This window comes from Chelmon rostratus, chromosome 3 (genome assembly GCF_017976325.1).
Source record: "Chelmon rostratus isolate fCheRos1 chromosome 3, fCheRos1.pri, whole genome shotgun sequence".
In the NCBI taxonomy this organism is placed as follows: Eukaryota; Metazoa; Chordata; class Actinopteri; order Chaetodontiformes; family Chaetodontidae; genus Chelmon; species Chelmon rostratus.
The window spans coordinates 18,314,907-18,329,760 of NC_055660.1; the positions used below are offsets into that span (position 1 = coordinate 18,314,907).

Genomic DNA, 14,854 nt, shown 5'->3' on the forward strand with positions numbered 1-14,854 from the left:
GCCATTCAAAATTCATTTATTTCATCAAAACAGCCACAAAATTGGCTCACAACCATTAGATTGTAACAACAACACAACAGATGTAGTTTTCACTGACCATTCCAACGAGAAACCAGTGCTTGCAAAAGGTTCCTAGGTGTGTGTTGAATATGCACAATCCGGCATTAGAGGAATGAATGTGCGATTCGGCTGCAGTGTGGATTAAAGCGGTATGATGCAAATTCACGACAACAGGCGTCAAGGGGTTAAAATACACTGCCAAAAATTGTAAAGAGAGTATACAGTTTGACATTGCACATGGTTGGTACAGATAAAGTCTGATGCCGAAGGAGCTGCTGAGGGCCCCCGCTGTGTCATACAGGGGCGGGAAGGGTTGTCAGTGATGGATGTTAGCTTAGCTAATATCCTCCACTCAGCTACGTCCTCAATGGTGTCCAGAGGGCAGTCCAGGACAGAGCCAGCTCTCCTGACCAGTCTGTTCAGTCTCTTTCTGTTCCTCTCAGAGCTTCCACAGCCCCAGCAGACCACTGCGTAAAAGATTGCAGATGCAACCACAGAGTCATAATACTCCAAAGGACCTCAGTCTTCTCAGCAGATGGACACGACTTTGGCCCTTCCCGTACAGGGCATCAGTGTAAGTGGACCAGTTCAGTTATTACTTCTCTGTATTCCAAATCGTTCCCCTGTGATACACATCCAACGATGGCTGTATTATAAGAGAACTTCTGGAGGTGGCAGCTGTCTGTGTTGTGTCTGAAGTCCGATGCGTAGAGGGTGAAGAGGAAAAGAGAGAGCACAATACCCTGCAGAGCCCCGGTGCTGCAAACTGCCACATCAGCCTCACATACTGTGAGCTGTTGGTGAGGTAGTCGATGGTCCATGCAGCCAGGTGGCAGTCCACTCCGGCTCCTTCCAGCTTCTTCCTCAGCAGTGATGGATGGATTGTGTTGAAAGCACTGGTAAGTCAAAAAACCTGACCCTCACAATGCTCCCAGTGCTCTCCAGGTGGGAAAAAGATCTGTGCAACAGGTAGATGATAGCGTCTTCCACACCAATGCCTGGTCGATATGCAGACTGTAGTGGGTCTAGCTCGCTGCTCACCAGGTGACAGAGGTGGTTGAGTATAATCCTCTCCAGGGTTTTCATCAGGTGGGAAGTTGAGTCTACCAGCCTGAAGTGGCTGCGCTCCCTGGGATGCACAGTCTTTGGCATTGGAACAATACAGGAAGTTTTCTATAGGGCAGGAACTCTCTTGAGATTGAGGGTTGTGTTGAAAATGTGCAGAACAACCCCACAGAACTGATGCACTTCCTTCTGTAGCACACCTTGCCTCTCCTGATCTCCTTCTTCAGCTCCCTCTGCACCCGCTTCAGCTCAGTTTTGTCCCCAGATCTAAAAACCCTTTTCTTCTCATTCAACAGGGTTTTCAGTTCAGGGGACACCCAGGGTTGTATGAAAATTTGAATGTTATATTGCGATGACGCAAAAGTCTTCAGTCTGAGAAATCAGAAGAAATCGGCTTTATTCATCAAACTTAATTGTGAGAGATTTTTGGGGTTTGGTCAGGTTTACCTGATTTTTTGACTGATTAAATGTGTTATTTTTTCATACGATTGACCTAAACAATTTTTAAACACAACTTTATTGTTATTTTTGTGGAATTTCATAAGTTCAATTATGTCAGACTGTATTTTGGAGATAGTCTTTAATTTTGCCTTACAGAATATTTTCATTTTCATCTTCTAAAACTGTGCAGACATTAAAAACATGGAGTTTTATGTTGGGATATTGCACTGAGTATTAAGATAGTGTAAACATCATATTGCTTCAATGGAGAGTCGGAACAGCATATAAAAAGTGTGGTAGAAGATGATCTTAACAACCAGCCATGCTTATGACTCGCGCAGGAATCAGCAGTCTCGTGGTTCGTCATTTCTCGCGAGATCCAACGGGTTCCACTTTCTTCTCGTCCAGCATGGCGGCGTTGTATGAGGGATACACGTTGTGCGGACTTGTTCCAGCTCAAACTCTGTCAAATTCAGGCATTCGGGGGATCGAAGCGGAGAGAGACAGCGACCATGTCGTCGTTACCGATTCAACCAGATCTGTAACGTTGTTCAAGGTAACGTATAACGTTTGTTTTGAGGGCTTTTCTAACCTGGGCCAGCAGGTCTTTGCGACCTGTGTAACTCGTGTTGGCATCCTCGGCTGTTCTTAGCAACAGCGACAGAAACCACCAGAACAGACGAGTCAAGGCTAGACGGATACCTCAGCTAGCTGCCAAAATGACTCATTTTCAATGTAAATCGTAAGTAAGGGTCACGTTGGTTGGAGTAAACATCATGCCAGCGTGCACAAACAAGCAAGTGTTAGCCAGCCGTCGCTATATCCACCACAAGACGCACACGTCTTGCTAATTATTGATGGCTTTGGGTTGCTAGGCTCAGCGTGCACATTTAGCTAGCTATAGCTATTATACTGCTCCTATACCGCTAAATAATCCAACAAACATCCCCTCAGTATATGTCAGTGTGTATATGTTCAGAACTGACCTCACTTGCTTGTTTCATAAACTTTTATCTATCATAATGGACGTTACACTGTTGCTACAAGTACAGCCCCTTTTTGATGTTATTAACTTGTTTTCTTCTTCTTCTTCTTTGTATTCTTGTGGTTCTGACAGGTTTCGGACCAGAAGCCACTGAGCAGCTGGACAGTGAAACAAGGACAGACCCTGACCTGTTCAGCAGTCTACAATACACGGACCAAAGAATATGTGGCAGTCTCAGACAACAAGGTAGTCATTTTTGTGGTGGCAAGGTGGAGATGAGTTCACAGGTCCTTATGAGAGGGATTCTGGTGCTTGTTTTGGTTGCCGCATCATCTGCATGCAGCCCCACTGACTCGCTGTCAGATGTTGCTTAATCAGTAAACTTGTACTAACTGTTAGTTTCAAGATTCAAGATTGCCTTTATTGTCATTGAGCATGGACATGTCAACAAAATTTGAATTGCAACCCCCGTGTTAGAAACAAGATAATAAGAAAGATAATAAAATAAAATAAAATAAAGATAATAGAATAAGATAAACTAACATGCAGTAAAAATATGCGTAAATGCAATAAAAAATATACCATTAATAAAATATACTAAGACAATAAAATATACTAAAACAATAAAATATACCAACATCAGCTGAAATGTACTAAAATGTATTTACTGAATGCAGCTGACAATTTTTAGGTAAGCGTGTGTGTACTAAAATGTTAAGTACACAGAAGGTGCCGGTGAAGGTGGACAAAGTATTACCACTTTCTTTTGCATCACTTCAATCTCCCACCAAACTGTCTACCACATGTACATTAGACAGTGTTCAACTGGCCTTGTCCATATGGTTACATAGTCACTACACAATGTTACCACAAAGGTTTGATCCCAGTAGTTTAGGTGGTCCTCGAAAACAAAACTTCTATTATTTACTTTGTCATTAATGTAGTCTCTAGATTCAGGAATGTTTTCAGATACTGTCATAAAAACTGTTTGTGATTTGTTTTTAAGGTGATCAGAATTTGGAAGGAAGAGGATATACTCTTAGATAAGGCCTTCAAAGCAACTGTAAGTATGAACATGGCTATTCAGCTCTTTTCTCTAGTGACCTTTCAGGCCAGGGTATGCTTGGACAAAATTTTATGATGTGTATTCTGTACACATCTAACTCTACAAGTGCTTATACCTTTACTTCTAAATGACCACTCTCGAAGGCAAGGTGTTGTCGTAGAGAATTGTGAGACCTGATGAATCATACAATCGGGGATAATGGCGTGCACTTTCCAGGTGTCATCAGATGTCTGGAGGGTCCACTCTTTACCTGGAGGGGAGGCTGTGGTCTTGTTTCAGAGAGGAGCTGTGCGACTCCTGGACACTCTCCTCTCTGCTCCCCAGCAGCCCATAGAGGAAGTCCTGGCTCAAGAAGAGGCCATTAGGTCAGTATCACTATAATCCGGACTGAGAGAGATGTTTAATTTTAGTCGCTGACGTTTCTTATAAAGCTACATCCCCTAACTTTGTTGTTTAAGTGATAGATGGATGGATGGATAGATAATATGAAATTTCAAATATTGGAATAACCTCATTGCCTGTGCTGTGCTGCGGTTTAACCTGTTGTCACTTGTTGCGTGTTGATTCTGTTTGTCTTTAGGTGGAGCACCAACATAGTGGCAGAGTCGCAGCAGTTTGTCATTTTCACAACTGAACAGGTAAATGAAATTTGATCGTTAGCTTTTGACAAAAGACACTGAACAATTCACTGAATTCAAAAGTATTCATGTACTTGTATCACAATACTAAGCAAAGATTATTCATTTGAATGCAAGCTTCTGTGCCTGCATGTGGATGACGTGTATTTTATGACCCATTTATCAATAACTAATTTTGTCTGTCCTCGCTTTCTTCATGGATGCATGCGTCAACTCTTTGTTCTGGTATTTCTGATGACCTGTGTGCCTTGAATGGCTGTCATTGTCCTCCCACAGAAGGGAGACAATTTCGTCTACCTGCAGAGACTGAATCCCAACACTCTACAGAGGTACCGTCTGGAGAGAGAGGAGCCTGGTCTTTCCCCTCTCAGCTTCTCTGCCTCCTACAGGGATAAACATGTCTGCCTGCTTTACCTCTGTAAGCCTCAGTGTCCTGTGTCATTGTTTGACAGTACATGCTTTTGCTTTGTGCAGTTTTTAAAAAGTTAATTATTTAAACTGGATCAGTTGAGTGTAAGGTGTCATTGGTTCCCTCATATCTTCCCTCAGTAATTCGTTTTATCTTTTTGTGCATCATTGTTTTCCTGCCATTCAGACCCTAATGGTCATGTGTACCAGAGTCTAGTCTCTGTGCGGGGCCTTGGGGCTGACGAGGGTGCCCAGGCTCTTCCGCTGCCCCGTAACCTGCTGCTGGGTCTTCCCGTTGGTGAGGGTCTGCTGGAGGCAGCATCAGCCCTGGTCTTGGATGAAGCCCATGTAGCTATTGTGGGGGTTCCACATCCCTCTGCAGGAGCTGGTAAAGGTAAATGCAGTTTAACTACATTGCCTCAAATGAAGACCATAAGTGCTCTGCTTAGACATGTCAGTTTGAGGTTTTAAGCATCTGAGTGGTTTTCACTCCACCATTTTAGAATGACGGCTCTTAATGAACTCAATCTGGGATACACTTCAAGGCTTCCAGTACGCCATGCGATTGAGTCAGCATGCATAATGCCAGTGCTGTGTCCTAAAGGTTTCACAGTGGTAAAATGACCGAAATTAGTTATACGCCTGCTTACCTGCCTGTCTTTCCTGTCTTCATTGGCTCGTGAGAAAAAACAGCCTTTTGTACACATTAAATTAAAAAAAAAAAAAAAACAATACACAAAAAACACAACTCTGCTTTGTCAGCCTTTACTAAAACGGTTCTTACATTGGCAAATTTTACATACAATAGTAGGGATGGCGTAAGCAGGTGATTTATAGAATCTTTTTAGTTTAGTTTAGCTGACCTGATTTTGTTTTCTAGTCTCTGCTCCTTGTTCTGTGGGGGAAACTAAAATGAAAATATAGGTTCAAATTATTAGAACTTAGATAATGACAGGGCTAAAAATTGAAGGCTAGCAATAGGATAATGGAAATAATGTTTCATTTTTGACACATGGACTTTATTTTTGGACTAAATGCATTCAAAGGATGACTTGAAGCTGTGTGACTCCAGTATCTAATGTGAGTGTGTGGTTTTTGAATGGCTCTTTTCAGACTTCCTCTGCATCTGGAATACCAATTTCCAGACGCTTCAGGCAGGAAAAGAGATGGCGGGTAAAATCTATGGACAGGTAGGAATGCTTTGGTGGATGAAATACAAATAAGCCACCACGCTAATTGTTTTCTAATATATGTCTGTTTTATGATCAGTGGATAAAACAATATACTGTTATTAATTTTTAGCCATGCTTGTGGCCAGGCCATAGAGCTCATACAGAATTATCACCAGTGTGTTCTGCTGAGGTTAGAAGTCTGCATGAACCTCCCACTCAGGCTTCCATCAGTGTTGTTACAACCCAGATTCCAAAAAAAACTGGGATGCAAGGATGGTGCGAGGTTCACCACTTTGTGAAACACAATTGTATAAAGGACATTACTACTTGGGCTCTGGAATATTTTGTTGTCAGTGAACACAGTTTGTTTGCCATTGACTGCATTCTGTTTTTATTCATGTTTTACACAGAGTCTCAACTGTTTGAGAATCAGGGTTGTATTACTGCAGGCCAAGGTTCCCTGTCCTTCCAGCTGCTGGGTGCTGATGGAGGACTGTATGACTTTGGTAGAGCATTGTGTCTGCTCTCCACTGTGACAGGGCTCATTGTCCCTCCTCACAACTTTATGGCAGTTCACAATCTTAAAATTGGCACATAAATATGCTAGTTGTGTATCTCCTCTCTAATCTCTTAAACAAAAACAAACAGTGCAAGTTAATATAGTTTATTTTTTTCCCCCTCTGATTTAGATATGGACTTACTCCAACAAGTTATTCATTCCACATGGGAAGACCCTCTCTGTTATTCCATATGAGTGCCGCAAATCTTCCCTGGCCTCTGCCCTGGGAAAACTAAGGGAGGCAAAGACTGAAGGTGAGCTAAAACAAATTTGTAGTTCTGCTACTGTAATAATAATAACTGCATAAAACAAATGGCATACACGTGACATACATATAAAACTTTTGATTAATGCAATTAATTAATTTGATTAATTCATATTGCTATAACATACTGAATAATATATATTCAGTCATCTAGTAGGTTGTTCTTAGTGATGCTGCAACACTAAGTAATTTTCTACATTTCAGATTTGAATGTTTACTTAATACAGTGTGTTTTTCTCCAAAGAGTCCAAAGCCCCAGTTTCTGTACCATCTTGGAATAACATTTTGCATGGAGAGAAAGCTCAGCCCTCTAGAACAGTGGAGTCCAGGAAGACGGTAAGGCAAAATAATAAAGGACTTTGTATAGATTGCCTTAAAACCTGGCCTGCAGAGTTTCCCAGACCACCAGTATATTAAAAACTTAACTTGTTCATAGTACTCATTAGCACTAGCATCATTTGGAATTGTGATTGACAGTAACTGCTACATGAAATGAAGCAGCATTGTAACACTACAGAGCTACTGTATTGTATTATTATTTTAGTTTGTTTCCATTTTACACAGCATCCTAACTTTTTTAGAATCTGGGTTGTTTAATGGTAACCCAAATTAGTATATATAGAGGTCTGTGTCATTGAACAATTCCTCCCAACATAACAAATTGCAAACATGCAACCACACTAGAATCATAATAGCACCTGTTGCTGTTTGTATGTGACACAATTTTTCCAAATCAGCAATTCATTGCTTCTGTTCAGTGTTTGACATTCTGTGTGTGCTTGAATTTAGTGCCATCTGCAGATTTTATGGCTCAGTAATGTTTGATTCTTCTGTCTTTTCATGCAGAGAGCAAACCGCAAGACCCAATCAGCACTTAGTTTAACAATTGACCAAGTTCTGGAGGTCATTAAGGTAAAATTTTGTTTTTTTTATTGCTTTCTGGCAAAATGTTGGAACAGTGTTGACAAAAAGGTCATTTTACAATTACAGCATATTTAAATTTCCTCATGCAGACAGCACCAGTTGAAGAGGTCCAGAAAGAGGTGGAGGGACTCCTCTCCAGGGCAGACATCCAGGACCTGCAGTCCTCAGTGAGCCACTTAGCATCAACCCTTGTGGAACGGAGCCTGGCTGATCCAGCCTTCTACACCCCGAGCACCCTGGCACAGCTAGTCCACACTCAGTCCCTCTGCCACAGGTCAGTAAGGCATGGTAATGGCATCAGGATGATGTTATTTTTTAAAGGGAATTTAACTGAAGGTTAAAAATGCTGTGTGATCTGTCTGCAGTCTGCAAATCTTGCGTTTTATGCAAATGCTGCAATTGAGTTAGTTTGCATGATGCAGAAAACACGAATGACTCAAACTGCCTTTTAAAATACTGGAGGAATTCAATCAGGTGTTATTTGTGTTGAATGTGACCATTTACAATTATGACCATTGACAGTGTGTGTCCTGACCTTGTGCTCCTGGCCCTGGAGAGGAAGGACTACTTTCTGTGTCAGCTCTGCTTGCAGTTCTTCCCTGACATCCCAGAAGCTGTCACCTGTGCCTGCCTTAAGGCCTTTATCAGGTAAAACTGATGGCTTTGATGTGCACACTCCCAATATGGGCATGAATTGACATCTCTGCCATTTCTGATGGAAGCACTGGGGGGCACCAGTGCAATATATTCTTGACATTTTACACGTAGTGGCTTTAAACAGTTGATTTACATTTCTAGTTTGACAGAACATGTGATAAAATATCGTGAATACAGTGTCACCAAAGTGATTTACCATTTCAATAATGTGACAACTGGACCGACTCTGTGTAATATAAAATGAAGAAATAACAGTGTGCTGTTGGACCTTCGCCTTGCAGTATGCCAGACGTTGATGCAGAGAAAGCGAGTCTGGAGCCTGACAGCGTCTCCTTCATGGAAACCCTTATCGCCAGGGAGCGTGGCCAGGATGGCTTGCAGAATGGTTTCAGCCCCACTCTCTTTGACGAAGACCGCCCAGATGCCTTCGGAGGAGGTGGCACTGTCATTAAGACCAGAGCAGAAGACAAGGAGAAGAGCTCAACTCCACCGGAACAGATCTGTCCAGTGGGATTACATAAGGCTGTTTTACTGTATCCTCCCAGCACACAAACAGTAGATCAATTGCGAACTGTTTGACGTGTAATGATTTGAATTTAAAAATATGTAGGAATACGAGACCTTAACTCAAGTTGCACAGAAATGAGGTGCTGATGACGGCGTACAGCGACACTTTCCTCCTCCCACACCTAAAAGATCTCTCCTCCCAACATGTTGTTGTGAGTAACAGCTAAAATAGAGCAAGCAGCACTCATTCATGTTCCAAAACAGTTGACCTGTCGCACATTTTCACAACACTAACTATGGATGCTTTAAAAAAACCTGTGTTTACACTGTTTCTTTCTCATCCTATCAGCTTTTCCTCCAGTACCTGCAGTTCCTTTACCTAAAATATTCCCAAGATGCTTCCTCACAGATGTATGGATTGCGATCACCAAGTCTGACTCAGGTCTGTATAACTGATCACTACGATCACTATCACCGTGTTTACACACACACACTCATTTTCCACTATTGTTCGGATATCTGATAAATTGGATATGGGCCACATAAACAGCATACTCTGAATATTCCAAATGGAGTATTTTCAGATCAAGACATGTGGGATATGCCAGGGTTTTTGGGTTGAGGAGCATCCTTTGCACATGTGTACAGCACATTCAGAATATTCATCTCCAACAGGGTTTTACTGCAGTTTGCGACTTGCCTGTTTACGGTCAGCTCTAACTAGTTTGCAAGGCTGGGGTAGAGATGCATGCACAAAAGAAGGTCAGAAGGATGGAAACAGACCTACTTTTAAACACTGTGAAAGGCTTGGTTATCAACAGGTTTTTGGATATGCGCAAATATCGCAACAAGATCAAGAAGGCGGCTAAAAGAATGAAAGAGGGAAACTGTGTTTGCACAGTATGACAAGTCCACCACTGTCTGGAGAATGCATGACTGCATGTGAATGGGAATATTCATGGAATATTAATTTTCCTTAGCCATGTAAACAGCTTAGCAGGAATACTGTCTCTGTTGGAATAATGGCAAAAACGAGAATATTTTGTGCATGTAAATGTAGTCACTGCCATAACTCGATAATTAGGGTGGCCACACTTGTCATATTACCGCAGCAGCAGCAGTGTCAGTCACACCAGGACACATTAAGTGACAAGTCTGGAGGCAGAAAAAAGTATTTTGCGGACAGCAACAGTAAATACAGTCAACATAAAAATATGGAATAGAATTTTTTTTCTAAACTAATATGTAACGAAACATGTAAAACTGGCGTTATGACATACAGAATTCTCAAACTCCCTGCAATGATAATTATATTTAATAAAAGATTTACATTGCTAACTCTTTTCCTTTGCATTTAATTATAGATCATGGATTGGGTATGCTTGCTGTTGGATGCCCATTTCACAGTGCTAGTGATGACTCCTGAGGCAAAAGGCTTACTGCTGAACCTCCACAGCTTTGTGAAGTCTCAGGTAACCAACAGTCTTCCCTTTTGTCTAAATATTCTGGAAAAGTAACACAAAAAATGTGCAAATTTTACTGCAGAGAAATTGTCACATCTGAAATGTTATCAGGGTGGAGTGCCTTGTAGCTTAATGGTTACAGTGCATGCCACATGGTTGTATGATCACAGCTGCCACTATCACTATCAAAAGCAAAAATGAACTGAAGAACTTAAAGAAAGATTCCCTCTTGTGTCCTCAGGTGAGACTAGTTTCTGAACTTGGAAAGATCGAGGGAAGCCTTCAAGAGCTCAATAAGATGAAGGTGAAGAACGACGTAGGACAATACTCCATTGAAGTCATTGAGCTATTTTAGAATGTGTGCAATGCTTATAATTTTAATAAATCATTGAGCATATTGTTTCCTTCCAATTTTTCACATGTAGTGTTCAGTTGTTGTATATTTGACCCAAATGATATTATATTAAGTGCTTCTTGGCACAGATGCTAGCCATCAGAACTCAAGCTGCAGGAGTTTTACTGTATATGAAAAGACTTTTTAATGTCATTTAGGCATTGAATAAGTTGCAGATGCCTTTGAACTATTTTAACTTTCAGCTGATGAGAGTGACTATTCAGATAATATGATTTGCATGAATTTAACAGTTTGGTCATTATTTTAAAATAATAATGTGACCATATGGCAAAAGTTTGCTAACATTTGTAATGGGGCTCTGCCTTTGAACACTTAATTTTGATGACTGCCTTTTTTTTTTTTTTTTTTTTTTGGTATGTGTGGTATGTAAAACAACTGAATATTTGTGAATCTGTCAGCTGTGACTTTGTACTGGGTTTTCCAAAGGAAAGTCTATTATTTTGAATACAAATATATAACAATGAGAAAAGTTTTAATTAAGTCTTTTTTTTCTTTTAATTGTTTCTGCATGCTTACATTGTGGATATCAATACTCTCTATTAATATAATAATACTTGATTGTTTTTAGGTCCTTGTACAAAAGATGTTTTAGCCAGTGTAGTGCACTTAGAACAGCAGCTGTGGTTCGACTCCTCATTTACTGTCCAGTAACACACCTGTGGCCTAATTCAGTAACTGAAAATAATCACCTGTACCGCTGACCTACTATAAGACATTCTGACTGTACTTGAGGATTATGAGTGGAGTGGTATGGGGAAAAAAGTATGCCTACAAGAGGGCCTGCAGAAGTGAGCTACATTTAATTGCAGTTAATACAACAGAAACCAGGGATTTTGTTAAAAAAAAAAGTTGTTACAGCTATTACTGAACATAAAAGAACAATTAGCAAGTTACAGACTAATGAAAAAGACATTACGTGCTCTTCTACATAATGGGTGAGTGTTTAGATTACTTCATATTTAAAGCATTCTAGTGAGATACCCACACCATACACGTTGTCTGCAGGATTCAAACCTGCGCGTCATTTTAACCACTCAGCCACGACAATAAAGAAAATTAATCATCATTAATATTGATTGTCTTACAATAGTATCAGTAACAATGAAAGCTAGCGAGCAATGCCAAATAAACAGAAGCTTGGCCTGCTTTTCGTCTCTCCTTGAAGTAACAAGCCAAATTAACTGAAAAAAGACGATTTTTAAAAATGAACTAATGTTAACTTATTTGATTCATCAAGTCAAGTCTGACACAGCAAAAGAGTGTTGCGGACCACCAGCTCAGGACTGTACCTTGCTACTCCTTGGCTACATATTGCTGCGGGCTGCAGCAGATAATAGCGCAGGTTTCTTCAGCCGGAGCTCAGCATCCCTCGTACTTTCTCTCAGTTAATTGAACCTGCAGCGCTGACTGAAAATGGAGCCAGGTTCTTAGGTAATAATGTTTTAGATACATGCATTGGTTCAAGAAATACACGACACCACATCCATTTAATTAGCCATTTAAAACATGAAAATATACATCCTGTTAACTTTTATGACGAGTTATATAGGTTCATGTAATAGAGCTGATTATCGGACGTATGCTTATCTTCTCGCCTCCCTTTGCTGTGACGACGATGGCGACAAGGCCGAAAATAAACGGCGTCGTTTTGCTGAATACACTCGACCCACCTGTGATGAAAACCATCCACGAGAAGCGGCCAACTCGAATAAAGTACTACTGGCGGAAAGCGTTTGCAGGAATAACTAATTTTATGAACTAGCACGGCAATTGCGTCTATTGTAGAATAGTGAGTCACGTGACCTCGCATCTACTCAGGCCTGCTAGTGTCAAGTCAGGGGAGAAAAGCCGCATTTCCGGAAATGTTAACTTGAACTCGGTAAAACGGAAACGTTTAACGTTCATTTTTGGAGTATCTGTTTTGTCAGAGTGAAAATCAGTAATGAATGTAATTGGGTTTAGTGTTTACATTGTGTTCTCTACACCACGGTATTTAAATTGGCTCTCACTAATTAGTTTGGCTTTGCGTTTACTTTGAAGGAAAATGCGCTGAACTTCCGGTAAAACCACTGGTAACCGCGGCTATCTTAACGCAGCTCTGGGGCCTGCTGTGTTTTCAACGGAGGGAGAGCTGAGAAGAAAAATGGCGTCTGCAAGCGACCCAGAGCGGGACACCGGCCATTCAGTTTGAGCTTTCCGCCCTGAAATTGAGACCGGGGCTTGGTGGGGACTTATCGGGAACCGTTACCAGATCTGTTGGCTTTTGTCTACCCCGCTTTTCTCCGGTGTGCGTAGCTTACTCGAGCACCGAGATTGAAGCGGAACAGAAGATACTCTCTCCCACAATGAGGGGGAGAAGAGGAAGGCCGCCCAAACAAGCAGCCGTGATGCGGGAAGGTTCACCCGGGCCAGTCCGTGGCTCTCGGGGCAGCAGGAGTCGAGGGATGCGTGGACGGGGTAGAGGGAGGGGACGTGGTCGGGGACGGGGAGGAAGTGGCGGCGTTTGCGGCACTGGCTCTGCGGAGGTGGATACAGAAATCTCCGGCCGAGAGAACTTTCATTCGTCCCGGGGCCGCAGGAAAGTTGGAGCCTCCACCACGGCGACGGCCGCGGTATCGCGGAGCAGAGGTAGCAGAGGGAGAGGTAGGGGGTCGAGAGGCGGCCGCGGCAGCAGAGGCGGAGTGAGGCGGCCTCAGACCAAGGTGGTCTACGACGACAACAGCGACGAGGAGGATGATAATTTAAGCTACAGGTCAGACGACGATGAACTCCTGAACGACAACCCTTCGTCAGATCTTGAAGAAGAGGAGGCCTTGGGAAACGACTCTGACTATCTGGAGGAACTACCAGATGATGATGATGCCAGCTACTGCACAGAGAGTAGTTTTAGGAGCCACAGCACGCTCGGTAGCACCCCAGGTATGTTCGTTTGCAAGTGCACGCACATTAGCAAATCAGGTTTGCATTACTTAAAGTGTGCATTTTATTTTTAGCTCAGTACAGAAACCAAGCCGCATTGTTCAAAATGGAGCTTGCACTCAGAAACAGGCCTTTGTTTACCGTGTGCTCTGCTCGCCGCTGGCTTGCAGATTTACTCCACGCTTCAACCGGCACTCATGTTTTTGACTTTTGTCGGATCAGCACATTTTTTTGTCAACGTATAAGAGAAAATATATTCGTGCTTTTGTTTTCCTTTAAAAAAAAAACGACTTTTTCATGCGCATTGCATTTAACGTGTTTTCATACTCAATGAGAAACGGGATGCAAGGACTGGGCTGCTTTTGACACTTCCGATTCATTTCATTCATTCTGCATTTCTACTTATGTAAGAACGCGGCTGAGTGCATTTTCTACTGTGTAACGTTAAATACGGTCAATCGAAGCACGTAGCTTGTAAACATTGTTTGTGTCCCATTGGCCTCGGATTAACAGTTCACACAGTTCTGCTTTTTCTAAAACTAAATCTTAAGTGCAACCGTTACCCGTAAAATAAACAATGATTGTAAAATATACGCACAATCAATTAACCTGTTAACCGTATCCAACTCGATTTCACAAGGCGTATTTTAGTTGCATAATGCTGCTGAATGAGTTTGACAGGCCTTTGTTTTGAAGAGAGGCGCTCCTTTTTCACTTGTTGCGAACACCAACTCGTTACAATATTACGCGCTGCACCGTTACCATAGTAACCACTCTTATGTTTATCAGGTGAGCAAATTAGATCCATGATGTCCCCACCGGTAGGTAGTCATGTAAATGAAGTTATGTCTGCAAAAACCAGTTGGCACAACTGTTATATAAAGTAATGCACTGTAAGCACTGTGCCAGCCATTGGAAGAAATTCTAGGATTAGTAAAGCAGTGATCTGGACTCACTGTTTTCAATCTTTTGCTATACCTGTGACATCAGACCTTTGTCAGTTCTTCTTAAAACACATTTTTCTCCAAAACAAAAATGTTCTTTGCAAAGAAGCATTTAAATGCGGATTGCATCGCTTGATCTGTTCGCCCCGTGACACTTCACTACACACTGGTCATGCTTAGATTCAGTTTAAGTGGTTTAGGGATGATTCACTTATCTCAACTTCCAGTGGCCAGGCTGCCTCAGTACTTTTTGTAAAGATGTGAACATGGCAGCATTGTGCAGCCGAGTGTGAGGGGTCTTTCATAAGACCATGGTGACAGACGGACATTGCTGTGTTTTCGCTGTCCTGGGCGTACAGGCACACA

General features: G+C 41.9%; 3 protein-coding genes and 1 pseudogene across 5 annotated transcripts in view; 3 read left to right on the forward strand and 1 right to left on the reverse strand.

Moving 5' to 3' along the window:
• The window catches only part of LOC121604361, a 235,730-nt pseudogene that overhangs the window by 22,189 nt on the left and 198,687 nt on the right, over window positions 1-14,854 (reverse strand).
• Window positions 1-14,854, forward strand: part of LOC121604362 (histone H3-like) — a 610,603-nt gene that overhangs the window by 13,652 nt on the left and 582,097 nt on the right. The window lies entirely within an intron of this gene.
• Window positions 1,976-10,976, forward strand: nol11 (nucleolar protein 11). Its single transcript, XM_041933833.1, has 18 exons — window positions 1,976-2,122; window positions 2,684-2,797; window positions 3,558-3,614; window positions 3,834-3,982; window positions 4,198-4,255; window positions 4,532-4,673; window positions 4,851-5,057; window positions 5,777-5,853; window positions 6,525-6,648; window positions 6,904-6,995; window positions 7,506-7,571; window positions 7,673-7,857; window positions 8,106-8,231; window positions 8,522-8,773; window positions 8,881-8,959; window positions 9,097-9,189; window positions 10,112-10,219; window positions 10,452-10,976. The coding sequence occupies exons 1-18, from the start codon at window positions 1,976-1,978 to the stop codon at window positions 10,563-10,565; spliced, it is 2,190 nt and encodes a 729-aa protein (XP_041789767.1). The 3' UTR covers window positions 10,566-10,976.
• Window positions 12,792-14,854, forward strand: part of LOC121604331 (nucleosome-remodeling factor subunit BPTF-like) — a 44,558-nt gene continuing 42,495 nt past the window's right edge. For all 3 annotated transcript variants that reach the window (XM_041933821.1, XM_041933822.1, XM_041933823.1), the window contains exon 1: window positions 12,792-13,544. In XM_041933821.1, coding sequence (XP_041789755.1) covers window positions 12,971-13,544 — 574 coding nt within the window. In that variant the 5' untranslated portion in view covers window positions 12,792-12,970. The remainder of the gene's footprint in view (window positions 13,545-14,854) is intronic.